The following is a 16,295-nucleotide window of genomic DNA, read 5'->3' on the forward strand; positions in this document are numbered from 1 at the left end:
AAGAAGTATCACTTCTGGATCTGAACATACCTACACCTTCCCAAAAACGACGTATATCTGAAATATCCAGTCCTGATATAGGAAATAATACGACAGAGGAACCTATAGTAAACAATTTTACTAAACCAATCGTGCCTAATCCAAAAAAAAACCAAGAAAGCTAATACAGAAAATTTATTCGATATGCAGTCTCTGATTCAACCCGCCAAACTGATGATTGAACAAGAAAATCCTCCTTTTCCTTTAAATTTCAATCAACTAACCGATTTTTTAGAAAACTCATTTGGAAATTCAGATCCACTAAATATAGCTCGAAACTACACTGACAATGTTCACGGACTCCTCGGTATGCTTGCTAAAATCTACCCAACACTAACAGAAAGAGGAATTGAAGCTAGAATAACAAGAATCGAGAAAAAAATCCTCAAACAATTGAATCACGAAGTAGAAACTGATTCAATCATGTCATTATCAGATCAGGACAGCGAATGTTGCCAAGAAATGTACTAGGACAATTTATCAAATCTAACAATTCATTAAATTCATACTACAGTGGAATATCAATGGGTTATTTACCCACCTAGAGATGCTTAAGATATTAATGAGAGAAAAAAACCCTCTTGTTATCTGCCTGCAAGAAACTCATTTCCAAAACAACCGCACTTATACCATGAACAACTTCAGATTTCTCCATAAAAATAGAGATTCACAAAGAGCTAGTGGTGGCGTATCCATCCATATCAAAAACTCTATTGAAGCGGAGGAGATTCCTTTAACAACTAATTACGAAGCAGTAGCTGTATCACCTACAATAAACAAGAAGATTAATATATGCAATATTCATATCCCACCACGTCAAGATATTCATTTGAATGAATTAGTAGATATCCTACAGCAGATCCCTAAACTACGTCTGATTCTGGGAGATTTCAATTCACACAATATCGTATGGGGCTGCAAAACGACAAATACTAGGGGAGCAATATTAGAACAGTTCATCGACCAGTTTGACCTCATGCTACTCAATACAGGCGACATAACTCGACTCAACCTAGCAACAGGAAATCACTCAGTGATCAACTTGAGCTTATGCGATCCTAGTTTATATATGAAGTTTTCCTGGAACGTTTCTTCGTATTCGTATGGCAGTGATCACTTCCCAATCTCTATAGATAGTAATCACAACTCCCAAACTCCCAATCACAACACAACAAAGTTTTTGTTTCGGGGTTGAAATTAGATGATTTTAATGTATTTCCACGTGTTAAAACCGAAAGTGACCATAAAAATTATATATTAGCTCTTGTTTTCAAGATATAGTATCATTATATTATATATATGTATATTGAGTTTTCAACAAATGAAATATTTCATCACTAACAGTTGGTACACATGTTTGTTTACATAACACCCCTCTCATCAGCTGTTCTTAAGTAGTAAACATAACCTATGTGAGTTTGTCAATTGTACGCACGTAGTTGCTATTGAAATTATCGTGTGAAGTTGATTTTTAAATTAATTTAAGTGCTGATCTGAAATGCCTCGAAAGTGTGTGAATTCTGTCGATAGCTTTTGCTATATATGTGGTGAAATAACATTTAAGGCTCAGAAACGTAAAATGACACCTATCGTTAAGACAGCCTATGAACATTATTTTGGTGTGAAAGTTGGGGACCAAGATAAATCATGGGCTCCTCATATATGTTGTAATTCTTGTTCCGTCATATTGCGAGAGTGGCTGAAAAATAAAAACCGGGCAATGGCTTTTGCAGTACCTATGGTTTGGCGTGAGCCTACCAATCATACAGACAACTGTTATTTCTGCTTAACTCCTCCCATTAAGCAAGGTTTATCTATGAAGAAAAGAGGAACGGTTAAATACCCTAATCTCCCATCTGCTCTTCGGCCTGTACCACACTCAGACAATTTGCCAGTCCCTTCTCCACCTCAAAACTATGAAATTTTAGAGGAAGGTGATGAAGACTGTTTAGAAGGAGCAACCCATCCTTCTACATCCTATGACCCTGATTTTGAGGTAAGCGATAGGTCTAGTGATCCGCACAGAATTAGTCAAGCAGAGTTGAGTGACCTTATAAGAGATCTTCGCTTGTCTAAGGAAAATGCTGAGCTGTTAGGGTCAAGACTACAACAGTGGAATCTTCTAAAACATGATGTGAAAATATCTCAGTACACACAGCGTCAAAAAGATTTGCTTCCTTTTTTTGAGAAAAAAGAAAACCTCGTAGTTTGTTCTGATGTTAATGGTTTGATGGACTGCTTGAATTTTGATCACACTCCATCTGAATGGAGACTGTTTATAGACTCTTCAAAACTAAGCTTAAAAGCTGTACTTCTGCATAATGGAAATCAGCTACCCTCTATTCCTATGGGTCATGCAGTTCACATGAAGGAAACGTATATAAATATGAAAACACTTCTCCAATCAATCAAATATGAACAACACAAGTGGCACATCTGTGGTGATCTGAAAGTCCTCCTAGGAATGCAATTAGGGTTCACCAAGTACTGTTGTTTTTTGTGTCTGTGGGACAGTCGGGATAGAAAATCTCACTATAAAAAAATGAACTGGCCTACACGAGACCTAAACCCTAATGAGAAAAATGTAGTTTACGAGCCTCTTGTAGATCCCAAGGATGTTCTCCTTCCCCCATTACATATTAAGTTGGGACTAATGAAAAACTTTGTGAAGGCCATGGACCAGGAACGACAAGCTTTCAAGTACTTGAGAGCAAAGTTTCCCAGGTTGAGTGATGCTAAAGTCAAGGAAGGCATTTTTATTGGGCCTCAAATCCGTGAAATCGTAAATGATCCTGCTTTTGACATGATTTTAACAGGAAATAAAAAAAGAGCCTGGGAAGCCTTTAAGGGGGTTGTACATGGGTTTTTAGGTAACAAAAGAGATGATAACTTCACAGCATTGGTTAAAGAGCTTCTTCGAGCTTACCACCAACTTGGATGCAACATGTCCTTAAAAATTCATTTTCTTCACTCTCATCTTAATTTCTTACCACAAAACTGTGGAGCTGTGAGTGACGAACATGGAGAAAGATTCCATCAAGACATTGCCTTAATGGAACAGAGATATCAGGGCCGTTGGAATGAAGCAATGCTTGCAGACTACTGCTGGTCTGTGTGTAGGGATGCTCCAGAAGTGTTTTATAAAAGACAAGCTAAACGACAGCGATCTTACAATGAATCGGATGGACTTAATTGAAATTTGGTGATACAAACTTCTTTTATTTGTCAAAACACTAAGAATAATGTTTTTTTTTATTAATTTTGTACTTAAAATATTCTAAAAGAAACATAACAATATTGTTTCATGTACTTTCACTTTTCACGTATAGTATAACTACTCTTTAAGATTAAGTACTGTGTATCTCAAAAACCAGAGCTAATAAAAATTTTTCATTGTTATTTTCGTTTTTATCACCCCAAAATTAGTAAAAATTGACTAATTTAGTGTAGGAAACAGTCAAAAAATATTTTTTTGTTGTGTTGTGTAATGTTCACGAAAAATGGAAAATCAAGGAAGCCACTATTGAACAGTGGAATTTGTTTTCTGATCTGGTTGATATGAATCTAACTTCATTAACGCCTCCTGAGATATCAGTTGAAAATATCGTAGAACAATTTTCTAACATTATTGTCGAAGCAGCAGAAACATCCATTGGAAAATCTTCCAAACTGAAAAAACACATTCCCGTCCCCTGGTGGATTAAGGAATGTGAAACCGCCATAAAGCTCAACAAAACCGCCCTCAACAAATTGAAGAGAAACCATTCTGAAGCAAATCTTATACATTTCAAACAAACCAGAGCACATATGAGATTCATCATCAAACGCAGTAAAAAGATATCTTGGAAAGCGTATGTTGAAAAAATGAACTCTTCAACTCCATTAACTGAAATCTGGAAAAGCATTAAGAGAATAAAATGTTTGAATTATAATACTGGAATAACATGCCTAAACGAAGATGGTAATATAATCTCTGGAAATGAGGAAATAGCAGAAACTCTCTCCAATATTTTTCAAGAGCAAACGAGTGATGAAAACTATACACCTGAATTCTATAAGAAAAAAACAGAAGAAGAAGATATAGATATTGATATATACAAAGACAACCATTCCACTTTGAATCTTCCTATTACACTCATAGAATTGCACTATGCATTGATGAAGGCATCTGACTCTAGTCCGGGTCCTGATAACATTCCATACGTCTTTCTACAAAAATTAAGTGAAGAAGGAATCAATCATCCCCTCAATATTCTAAATGAAATTTGTTTATCGCAACAGTTTCCAAGCAAATGGTCAGAAGCAATAATCATCCCGATACCTAAACCAAACAAAAACAAATCAGAATCAAAGTCATACAGACCCATATCATCAACGCAAGACTCGTCTATTTTCTAGAACAGAATGATCTGATCATTTCAGAGCAAAGTGGATTCCGAAAAAACCGCTCCACGTTAGATAATCTGATAAATTTAGAATCGGACATACATGAATCGTTTGCAAAAAAGCAAACATTGATGGCAGATTTTTTTGATATCGAACGAGCTTTTGACAGAGTCTGGAGAAAACAAATAATAAAACAACTGCACTCATGGGGTGTTCAAGGTAACCTTCTAGTATTCATTAATAATTTCCTTTCGAAGAGACTGTTTAGAGTGAGAACTAATGGAGTATTATCGAATACCAAAATACAATAAAATGGAATACCACAAGGTTCATCTTTGAGCTCAACACTGTTTCTCGTTTCCATAAATGATATACTTGAGGAAATTCCATCACCAACTAAAGCCAATCTGTATGCTGATGATCTTGTGCTATATACAAACAGCAGAAATATCCACTCCGCAGCTAGACTCTTACAGGACGCAATACATGGTTTAGAAAGATGGTCGCAGAAAACCGGTTTGCAATTTTCACCAAAAAATACTAAATGTATCATTTTCTCCAGAAAAAATAATGATATTTTTCCCTCCATTATGCTTGAAGGCCAGCAAGAACAACAGGAAGGAACGGCTATGGAAAATCCCTTGTCCCCCTACCTGGCAGACCTGTTCATGAGCAGATTCGAAATGGAAACTAAAGAAAAGTCAAAGTAATTTCCTAGGATTTGGCTAAGGTATGTGGATGATATTTTCGCAGTATTCGATACCAAAAAATCGAATATCGAGGACTTTGTTTCCTTTTTGAATAATAGATGTCCATCAATAAAATTCACGTATGAATTAGAAAATAAGGGACAACTACCATTTCTTGACGTTTTGGCAATGAGGAGCAAAGATGGAGGGTTAGAATACGATATATTTAGAAAAGAAACAAGCACGTACAGGTATATTCCTGACAGTTCACATCACTGTGGACAGCACAAACGTGCTGGGCTGAATTTTTTGGTGCATCGTCTTTTGACTTTCCCTCTAACACATGATAGGTTCACAAAAGAAAAACGTACAATACAGGAAATAGCAGCCACTAACGGTTTCACGAGGGGTATTGTAGATGACATAATTAGGAAAAAGAAGTTTAGGTTAAGAATGAACGAAATCTCGACTTTCAGAAAGGACAGAAACCAAGATAAATACATCTCAGTTCCATACCACCAATATACGAAGAACTTTGGAAAGATTTTCAAGGAGCTAGGTATGGAGGTAGTTTTTAAAACAAGTCATACACTGCAGAGCCTTTTGGGAAGTCCAAAAGACAAAGTCGAGAATTCTGAAAAGTCTGGAATTTACGAAATTGAATATAAGGATTGCGATGCAAAATATTATGGACAGACAAAAAGATCTATTGAAGTGAGATATAAGAAACACATAGCACACTCAAAATATGGAAGACCTGAAAAATCAGCAGTCGCCCATCATATTTTGCAACAAAACCATTCCATAGACTTCAGTTCTTTAAGATTAGTTAGACAAGTTAACAACAACAGGCCTATGAGAGTGTAGAAATAAGTGAACATAATAATATTATGAATAACGATAACGGACAATACCAAATAGCATACTATATAGCTTGTTGAAATAATATTGTTGGGTTTACTGATTACTACAAAAAGACACATTGTAAATATATTTAGATAGGCAATATTGTGAAACTAATTTTATATAGCTGAAAATTGTTCTATATATAGCTGTAACATTTAAACATACATAAGGACATATTGTAAAATAATAGAAAGGCCAATTGTAAAATTAATTTAGGGTGGTACACTTGTATGAGTGGGTATTACTGATTACCTGCCTGTATGATGTACCTGACTAGCAAAAGTATCTTTAGTTTTGAGTAGTTTTTAGTTTTATCTTTCTCTTGAAGATGATCACTTGGTGATCGAAACACGTGTCGAAGTGTAAAATAACGATTTGGTGTTGGGAAAAAACTCCAGTAATATTCATTACTACACCAAAGGTTCCGAACAGTACATCATAAGTACATACGGGTAGATGAAATTATTTTCCTTTGAGAAGTCCTTACTAGTTAACCAAACTTGGGTGTATACGAACTTCCATTTTAATTTTTTCCTAAGTGAAAATGACAGATGAAAATATGGTATATGAACCAGCAGTCAATGTGTGATCTAATGTTTCAGGCGCAGTTCCTTTCATTCATCATCATTTATGGAAGATTGCTGTTGAAACCATCTTGCAAATATCCAAAATTAATCAGCTTTTTCTTCGTACCACAAAATTTTTTCATGCTACTGCTGTTCGCAGATTTTTATAGGAGAGCCTATTTTTCGAAAAAGAAGAACTGAACATCGAAATGAAATTCCTCACAAGTGAGTTATACGTCCATTTACTCCGAACAAATAATTGAAGAATATTGATGTTGCAGATCTCCGATGGAAGAAAACTTCGTTTTAGAAGTCGATAGATGTAATTTCACTCAGCGTTGTGTTGTTGTATGTTGCCACAGTCATAAATGAATTACCATATTAATTCAACTTGCTCTGACATGATATTTTTTGGACTCTCAGCTGATGCGGTGGTGTACAATAAAACATTTCCTAGTGACGACCAGTTTTTGAAATACAAAAAATTTCATGACTTTGCATTTTTAATTCTCTTATTCTGTTCGAGTTTAGCGTCTTTCGTAATTTGGCCCTTCAAGGACTGGTGTTGCCATACGGCAACAGAAATGAACAGTTTTCTGTTGGTCAAATTTCTATAGGTTTTTCAGTGAAAACATAGATGGCGGTATTCACGCCAATAGTTTGTTGAAGTGTCAGTTGAAAGAACCGTGTGTTGTGTATGTCTGTCCACTCCAGTGTTATAAAAACACGATTTCGTTAGGGAATATCAAGAAGACTTCTCAAAAATGGATATCGAGTTTACGTAAGTATAAATACAAAGAGATTGTTACAGTTTTCGAAAATAAATTCATTACGATAGCTTTAGGAATATATTATCAACGTAACGGCGGCAGAAATTACGAGAGTTTGCAGAATTTTTCGGAATCGTGAAGCTTTAGAACTCGATGTTGCCATGTGGCAACACGAGTCATTTCGGTAGACTACTTTTTTACATTTTACTTTTTTTTTTCTAGCGATGGGCTAACTCTCGAAGAAGCTCTTCTAATTCCGTATAATGATGATTTATAGATGTCGACCAAATTTATGTTGAGCCTCCGAATGAGGGTGCTCATTGCCTTCATCCTCCATCCTCCCGGTGGGAAGGATGAAGGCGGACTCGTTGATAATTCATCTCGGAATCAGTTGAATGCTCCAGTTCAACTTGTTTTACATGGTGAAGATGATGAATTGGTTGAACCAGAAACGGAACATGTAGAAAAAGTTACTCATAAGGACATTGAATGGATCAAAGGCGATGTGGTAGAAAGTTCAGAAAATTATTGTCGTTCAGATTATGAATTTTTTGAAACTTTAACCTTAACAGAAATGTTCTAGTTTTTCATAGACCATGACGTACTTTCTTTACTGGTAGAAGAATCAAACAAGTACGCGCAATTTAAAAATTTGCCATCTCCTCAAATTACTTTAGATGAAATGAAATGTTTCGTTGCTATTCTGATTTTATCGGGATGTTGTCAATTACCTGGAAAAAAATTACTGGAATACTGATGGCGATCTTGGTAACCAACTAGTGATGGATGCAATGAGAAGAAACCGATTTTTAACAATTTGGCGGTATCTACACTGCGCAGATAATAATGCACTAGATCCAAATGACAAATTTTATAAGTTGCGACGTCTAAGTGATTTACTGAGGCAAAAATTTATGAAGTTTTTTGTTCCAGAAGAAGATTTAAATTACGATGAGTGTATGGTGAAATACTTTGGAAAGCACTCATGCAAGCAATTCATCCGAGGTAAACCAATCAGATTTGGATACAAGATATGGTCGCTGATCAGCAAATATGGATATCTTGTGAATTTTTCCTAATATCAAGGCAAAGATAGGCGCCTTAACGAAGAATACCAAACTGTGTTTGGAAAATCTAATGCTCCTTTGCTGATGCTACTGGATGAGTAACCAGAATAAAAGAAAACACAGCGTTACAACCTATTCACAGAAAATTTATTTACAAGCTTGCACCTTCTTAGTCATCTGAAATCAAGAGGTTTCTCATCCACAGGAACCATTCGCGACAACCGAATCCCTAAAAATTGCCCGTTAGTATCCAAAAAGGATATGAGTAAGAAAGAACATGGTGACTTCGATTCTTGTTTGGATAGAACTAACGGAATTCTACTAACGCGTTGGACTGACAATAATGTAGTTTCAGCAGCTTCGACCAAATATGGGGTAGCCCCACTTGCTAGTTTAAGACGATATTCAGCGAAGGAGAAAAAATTGTCCAAGTAACAAGACCGAGCTTGATTTCCAAATATAACGCATCCATGGGAGGCACGGATCTGGTGGATGAAAATATTGCACGATGGAGGATGAGTCTACGTGAAAAAAAATGGTGGTGGTGTTTTTTCTCATGGCTACTTGATGCCGCAATTTAAAATGCCTGGGTCCTGTACAAATAGTCTGGCAACAAAATAACTCAACTACACTTTCGTCAAGACATTGACAAAACATACCTCAACAAGTACAAGAATCCACCGAAAGGAAAAGGTAGATCATCTGCAAGTAAATCGAGCAAATCTTACACCCGTATTGGTGATGATGTGCGATATGATAATATAGGGCAGTAGAAAAAAAAGTTAGATGCAATGGCGACAATTGCAAATCAATTATGCGCACAAAATGCATTAAATGTAATGTAGGAGTTTGTTTGTCATGCAATGTTGGATACCATACTCGAATGTAGTTTTTTTAATCAATAAAAATATTTTTTTTTATGAAACATAGCACTGTGTAAGTTACTCGCGTTGCCAACACTGGCAACACTAATTTTTGAAGAAAGTAAGAAAAATGTCACTATATTCTTTGGGTAAATCTATTTGTTTCGTTCAGAAAATAGAATTTGGAAATATACTTTTGCAAATTTCTAAAATAAATTAATTCCGTCCTCAAAGGGTTAAGATATGTGATACCAGAGACATTTTTTTTTGAAATGATAACTTCTTATGGGAGGGTAAATCACTTCGTTACTTAACGCGTAACGGCGCCAGTTTGTCTGACTTCTCTTTCTCTCACGCATACGCAGCGAAAGGCAGGCTCCTCCTCTCTCGTTGATCAGACGATCAATGTTAAGTGTGCGTTAGACATGTACTGTTGACAGCATTATAAAAATCTAACCAGCAAGCACGTAATATTCTTATATTGTGTAAAACATGGCTTTAAAATAATGATACTAATTTTGTGTATGCACATCATGTATGTATTTGTATCTGTAGAGTAGTGAGGGGGAGTGTAGGCCCACATGTGACCCATTGTACATCCTCCCAAGGAGTTGTTCTACTGGTCATCGCTCATCCTTTCTAGGAAAGTGGACAGGTCACTAGGAGACATCTCCTTTATATCGGCAGGTGTAGGTCATCGCCAGATATTTTTCTGGCAAAATTGCTTCCTTTGATTCTATCCCATCTCTTCAGGGATTGAGCATGGGTTTGACGTTTGGCTAGTTTCGCAATTGTCGAAGTCATTGCCTACCAAAGCTTTGGCTAAATCTTGTCTACTGTCAGTGTAGATTGTTATGTTTTTGCCAGAAATTCATTTCCTGGTAATTTCTTTTGTAGCGATCAAGATACCAACCAGATCTGTTTGAACCACGCTGGTATTTTTTTCCATTCCACACTTAATCTTTAGACTTAGTCATCTGGAGTATACTCCACATCCTGAGCCTTATTTGATTCTTGAGCCGTCTGTATAGATACTTATTGTAGCAGGGGAGCCCACGATGTAAAATGTGGGGATTTACTCGAGCGTCATTAAGACCTATTAGGTTGCAAAGCTTAGATGATAAGAAGAAAAAAATGTTATATAATATATACTTTTTCATCGTTGGGGGAAGCCGCTATAGATTTTTAAATATGTAAAAAATACTGTTGCATGGACATACTCGAGGGCGTCAGATATTGATAGCATCAATGTCCTACGTATTTTTAATAATGTTGGTATGTTGATCTGATCGTTTGCATGATGTGGGTGGTTGTACGTAAGGGTTAAAAGTGAAAAGGAAAAAAAATCAATCGAGCGCGTCAGATTTTCTAAGGGGGTGTTAAGTGCAACAAAACAAAGCTCTCATTCAATAATCTGACGATTTCGATCTGACGCAAACTCGCGGCCATTATTATAATGTGCGAAAAAAATTCGTCATTTTGAAATACTCAAGCGCGTCAGATTAAAATATATATGGTTCATCTTTATGTTTAAGACGTGCTGTCTCATAATCTGACGATTATCTAGAGGGATTAATCTGACAAAAACAAATTTTTTTTTGATTCATTGAACTTAATTAAATGAAAAGATCAAGAAATAGCATGCAAATAATTAAGTGTATGTTTTTCAAGTAGAATACTTGTATTTATAAGAAAATAATGTTTTTGAAATGCTCAAAAAATGTAATCCTTTATAATTAATTAATTGATGAAGAAAAGAGAAATGAAACTTTCTATGTTTTTTACCACTTTTATTTTTTATTGTATAAGTTTGAAAACCAAAATGTATATTTGGCATTCATAGACCTAGAAAAAGCTTTCGACAAGGTACCAAGAACAGAATTATGAGAGAGTCTGAAAAATAAAAATATCGATGAAAAAACCATGAATATGATTAAAAACATATAAAGAACTAATAGAAATTATGTTATCAAGAACATCAAGAAATCAGAAGGTTTCAAAACAAAAGAGGGTTTGGGACAAGGTAGATCATTGAGCCCAATGCTTTTTAACATTTTCATGGACGACATCATCAAGGAATGTGATAGAAATAGCAAAAAAATGTGCATTGGATATAAAAATATGCAAAGAGTAGAGATAGCTGAGGGAACATTTACCGATGACAAAATACTGATAGCTGAAAATGAAGAACGATTACAACATATCATCTAAAAGAACAATTCGTTCAGGCCAGTCTCAACACCCTACACAGTAGGTTAATGGACTGACACCTATCAGAAAACAACTACTCCCCTGGCTAATACCACGAAGGGCGTTGGATTATATCCGACAGGTGTCAGTGCAGGATTCTTCACTGAAGTTATTCCTGCATATGCTGCACTTCAGTGAAGAATCCTGCACTGACACCTGTCGGATATAATCCAACGCCCTTCGTGGTATTAGCCAGGGGAGTAGTTGTTTTCTGATAGGTGTCAGTCCATTAACCTACTGTGTAGGGTGTTGAGACTGGCCTGAACGAATTGTTCTTTTAGATGATTTGATTTATAGCCAGTCTTCAAGTATGCCCACTGACTATACGTGAAAGATTTCTTTCCTTTTACGAGGAATTGGGCAAATTTGGATATGCAGTTGGTTACCTCGTTCACAGGCAGATGGAGCGACGACAAACCTGTTGTTTGTTGTAGTCTTCAGCTTAGTTCGAGGAATGATACTCTGACGGAATTTGATTTTCAAGTATCGGAAATCATCGACTTTATGTTGATGATATACACTACCTTGCACTGACGAGTGGCCAAACAGCCCGAAACCGGTCTGCAAGTGTGTTCCAATAATTGAAAATCTATTGCGGCAGTTGTATCGCCAACAGCCCACTGACTATACGTGAAAGATTACAACATAATATAAAAATATGGAATGAAACACTGAAGAGAAAACAAATGAGAATGAACAAAGATAAAACCAAGGTAATTACCATAGGAGGCGAAGAAATAAATATAATGATAGATGATAAAAAAATAGAACAAGTAAAAGATTTCAAATATCTAGGCGTAACAATAAACGAAAAAGGAAGACAAGAAGCAGAATTTAACAACAGAATCGACATGTGCCTTGGAACTTAGTTTTTTTATATTTTTCTTTGTTGACAATTTCTCAACATCAACTTTTCTAGATTTATTTTTCTTCCCGTTTTCCTTTTCCTTACAAAATATAAAAAAGGAGGTTACATACAGCGCCATCTGCTTGCGAATAGATCAAGCAATAATATCGATATATCAAACAGTTTACGTACAGCGCCATCTGTCCCCGAATAGATCATATAATACTGTTGATATATCAAGGAGGTTACCTACAGCGCCATCTACCCGCGAATAGATCAAGCAATAATGCCGATAATTCTGTCAATACAGATCCCAAGCTTGAGAGTTACAAACAAACATACATACAAACAAGCATACATACAGACAGGTGAAGCTAATACAAAGCGTGTAAAAAGAGAGTCATCATGAGCGTACCTCGTTCAGCAGAAGTAACTTGTCTGGATGCCAAACAGTCCATATAAGGACAAATTGAACATTACAGAAAGCTGAAGGAGGAAATTAATGCAAAAAATGTCTAGGGTCTACAGAAGTATATGATTAAGTATGTTGAAGGTAACCCCAGAATAGTTGAAGATTTAAACTAAATGCGTCCAGCAGTTATAGTGAACCAAACCAACGCAGCATCTCTTGTTATTATCAGAATGTGAGGGGTCTCAACAGTAAAATTGACTCTTGAGTATAAACAATCAAACTGTATAACTAATTACCTGAACAGAATGTTAGGTCTGCTTTTTTCACCTCTTTCTTGTTATGTTACCCATGAAAATTTGTCTTTTGTACCTGAAAACAACCACCATCCTGCATTAAGTATCAAAATAGCTGATATACACATCAAAGAAAAGAATTTGAAGTTCAACCAATCAAACATCACATATAACTTTAGGAAAGCGAACTTTCCATCTTTGAAGGAGAGATAGAGGAAACTGATTGGTGTAATTTAGGTACGTCCAAGGACGTTAATAAATTAGTCGATAACCTATATTCAATTTTACATGGCATTTTTGAGGATCATATACCCAACTTCAAAAATTTTAGTCATGTTTATCCTAAATGGTTCCATTCTGATATCATAAATAACATCAAACAGAAGGCTAAATTCAGAAAAAAATTCAGGAAATTCAGGATAGATTTGAATTCCAACGTTTGCGTGCTTTGATTAGAAGCCAAATAAAAACCGCACATGTTGTCTAGAGATCCTGGCAGATTCTGGTCATATGTTCACTCTAAGAATAACGTCATAAGAATACCAGGATCAGAAACCTACTTAGGAAACAAACTCGGGAATCCTCAAGATATTGTTGATGCCTTCAGTTATTTTTTCAGTGAGGTGTCTTCAAAATCTGGCTTTTGAACAAAGTTGGTACAGTGAATAATTATGTTCATGTTAGTTTTTACCCCATTCAAGAAAATGAGGTTATATCTGCAACTGAAAAACTAAAGGACAAACTGTCATCAGGCCCATATATGATCCCATCATTTTTGTTGAAGGATTGTGCAGGAGCATGCATTGGCAAAACCTTCAATAAGAATTTTTAATTCATGTCTGATATCTGGAATATTCCCAGATATTTGGAAATTAGCTAACGTACCTATGTCCTGTATACAAAAGTGGTGAAAAATCTTATATAGAGAATTACAGACCCATATCTATTTTATGTATGTTTTATAAAATTTTTGAGATTATTTTATATAATGTTCAACGGAAACAATCTCAACATCAACATAGATTTGTTACTAAGCGTTCTACTGTTACAAATCTAGTCATTATTACTCAATTTATTTCCGAGGCATTAGATAACAATGGCCAACTTGATGTTATATACACGAATTTCTCTGAAGCATTTGATAAAATTGATCATAGTATCTTGCTTTTTCAGCTGATGCAATCCTATCTGACATGTAGAAAACAATTCGTCTCCTATAACGGTTCTAAATCTAGAACATATATAGCTCCTTCTGGTGTGCCTCAGGGCTCCAACCTAGGCCCTCTTTTGTTTTTATTGTTTATTAATGACTTATGTGAAAGTTCAGCTTGTGAGCGGGTATGCTTCGTGGATGACTTGAAATTATTTTCTATGATCAAGGAAGTACGTGATTGTGTGAATTTTCAATCTAAATTAGAATTTCTTGTTGCTTGGTGTAGCAATAATAAATTGAAACTCAATGTGGAGAAATGTAAAGTGGTGAGTTATAGTCGAAAAAGAGAGGTTTATACATTCCCGTATGTAGAACAGGATTCAGATCTGCTGAGATGTAATGAGATCAAAGACCTAGGGGTAATATTCGATCATAAATTAACATTTGGTAGACATATTTTACAAAAAGTTTCAGGATCTCTCAGAGCTTATGGTTTCATTGTTAGAAATTGCAAAAACTTTCATAATATCAAAGCCATGAAGCTGTTGTATTTCACCTACGTACGTTCGAAGATAGAATATGCAAGAATCGTCTGGAGACCATTCTGTGAGATTAATAACATAGCCATTGGAAGAGTTCAAAGGAAGTTTTGAAAATTTCTAATTTTCAGAATAGATGGTTCTTACCCTGAGAGAGGAATCAGTAATGATGTCATATATGAACGTTTGGAACTTTTTAGTTTAGAGCATCGCAGAAAATACTCGTCACTCATATTTTCATTCAAGTTAGTGAATGAGAGAGTTGACTGTCCTAAAATTTTTGAACAAATCAACTTCAATGTAACACGGCCAGCTTCACGATCTCAATCCATTTTTAGACCTCTCAGAGCAAAAACTAACACTATACTCAATTCCCCAATATATGTTATAATTTCAATAGCATTTGTGCCTATGGTGATTTATTTTTTACTAACCTTCACAACATTATTAGAATTGCTAACATGTACTTGAAGTAGGTAATTAGAATTAGTTTTTCTTTTTTGTTCATTTTATTTTTCTTTTATGGTTAAGTATTGTGAATACAATTTTTATATTGTCCTGTAACTGTTGGACAGTTATTATTATTATTAATTTGTTTTGACCCGTTTGCAAGCTTTCTTGTTTGTTTTTTTGTTAAGACGTGGCACATTTTAGGAGCAGTTTTTGAATATGAAACCAATAAGTCTTCTTGATGTTTAGAAAAAATGCTTTTATTACCTATATTAGGACGATGCACATACGCCTCCTCAGAATTCCGTGCCTTTTCAACAATTTTTGCCAAGCAGGCCCTGGATATGCCAAAGGTTAATGCCGTTTCATTTATAGATTGGTTTTCGGCAAGAACCTTTCTTACAGCCTCTTCTATTGCGGTAGTTGTAGGCCTGTGTCTCTTATTCCTTCCAGATGCTTACGTGGACATGTTTCTTGAGCCTGATATGAAAACAATATTCAAAAGACGGCAATTTGAAACTAAAAGTTTGTAGTATATCGAAAGAGTCAGATTTCGTGCCATGAAAGAGCCGGCTCTGTCAAAGCCTCCACAAGTGGCTATTTCAAAACATTTTGTCATTTAAGTTGTAACCTCAAAACACAGATATTTCGAGTAAACATTATGACATCAATATTATCGTAAAATAATGCTAAATATATGCGTACCAATACAGTATATCAATTTCAACAAGTCATGCTGCACTTTTCTTTGTAAAACAAGTTAAGTAAACGCAAGAAAAATTACTTTTTGGTCCTAAAATCTTTGACGTGGTCTACCGACGACATTCGTTTTCGCAGAATTGTCTGTTTGTGGATGACAGCTATCCAGTGTTGCCATACAAACATTAAAATTAAATTATGGTAGGATTTTGGTGGTAAAAAATCACATCGGCTCTTTCCAAGCCTGGCTCTTTAATACACACTCTCCCTACAAACTATAAAACTTTCGTTTGAAGGTGGTTGACAATGTTTCATTGTGCATTATATCAGTTTGGACTTCCATTGTCGAATATGTTATAAAATGAT

The 16,295-nt window shown here is 35.4% G+C and overlaps 1 protein-coding gene and 1 long non-coding RNA gene across 2 annotated transcripts in view; one reads left to right on the forward strand and one right to left on the reverse strand.

Annotated features, from left to right (window-relative positions):
• LOC111515951 (very long chain fatty acid elongase 7) overlaps nucleotides 1-7,080 on the forward strand; it is a 30,248-nt gene extending 23,168 nt beyond the window's left edge. The window contains exons 5-6 of the mRNA XM_074180466.1: nucleotides 6,623-6,811; nucleotides 6,868-7,080. Of these exons, the coding sequence (XP_074036567.1) occupies nucleotides 6,623-6,787 (165 nt within the window). The 3' untranslated portion in view covers nucleotides 6,788-6,811; nucleotides 6,868-7,080. The remainder of the gene's footprint in view (nucleotides 1-6,622; nucleotides 6,812-6,867) is intronic.
• A 3,988-nt stretch (nucleotides 7,081-11,068) lies between these two features.
• Nucleotides 11,069-16,055, reverse strand: LOC141484856 (uncharacterized). The gene is made up of 4 exons (XR_012466844.1): nucleotides 15,936-16,055; nucleotides 15,498-15,710; nucleotides 13,092-13,164; nucleotides 11,069-11,179 (listed from the first exon to the last, which is right to left on the reverse strand). It is a non-coding gene; the product is annotated as an uncharacterized lncRNA (long non-coding RNA).
• Nucleotides 16,056-16,295: the final 240 nt, after the last annotated feature.

Source organism: Leptinotarsa decemlineata, unplaced genomic scaffold (assembly GCF_025532065.1).
Source record: "Leptinotarsa decemlineata unplaced genomic scaffold, Ldec_3_MD MMD2_tig00026294_RagTag_RagTag, whole genome shotgun sequence".
In the NCBI taxonomy this organism is placed as follows: domain Eukaryota; kingdom Metazoa; phylum Arthropoda; class Insecta; order Coleoptera; family Chrysomelidae; genus Leptinotarsa; species Leptinotarsa decemlineata.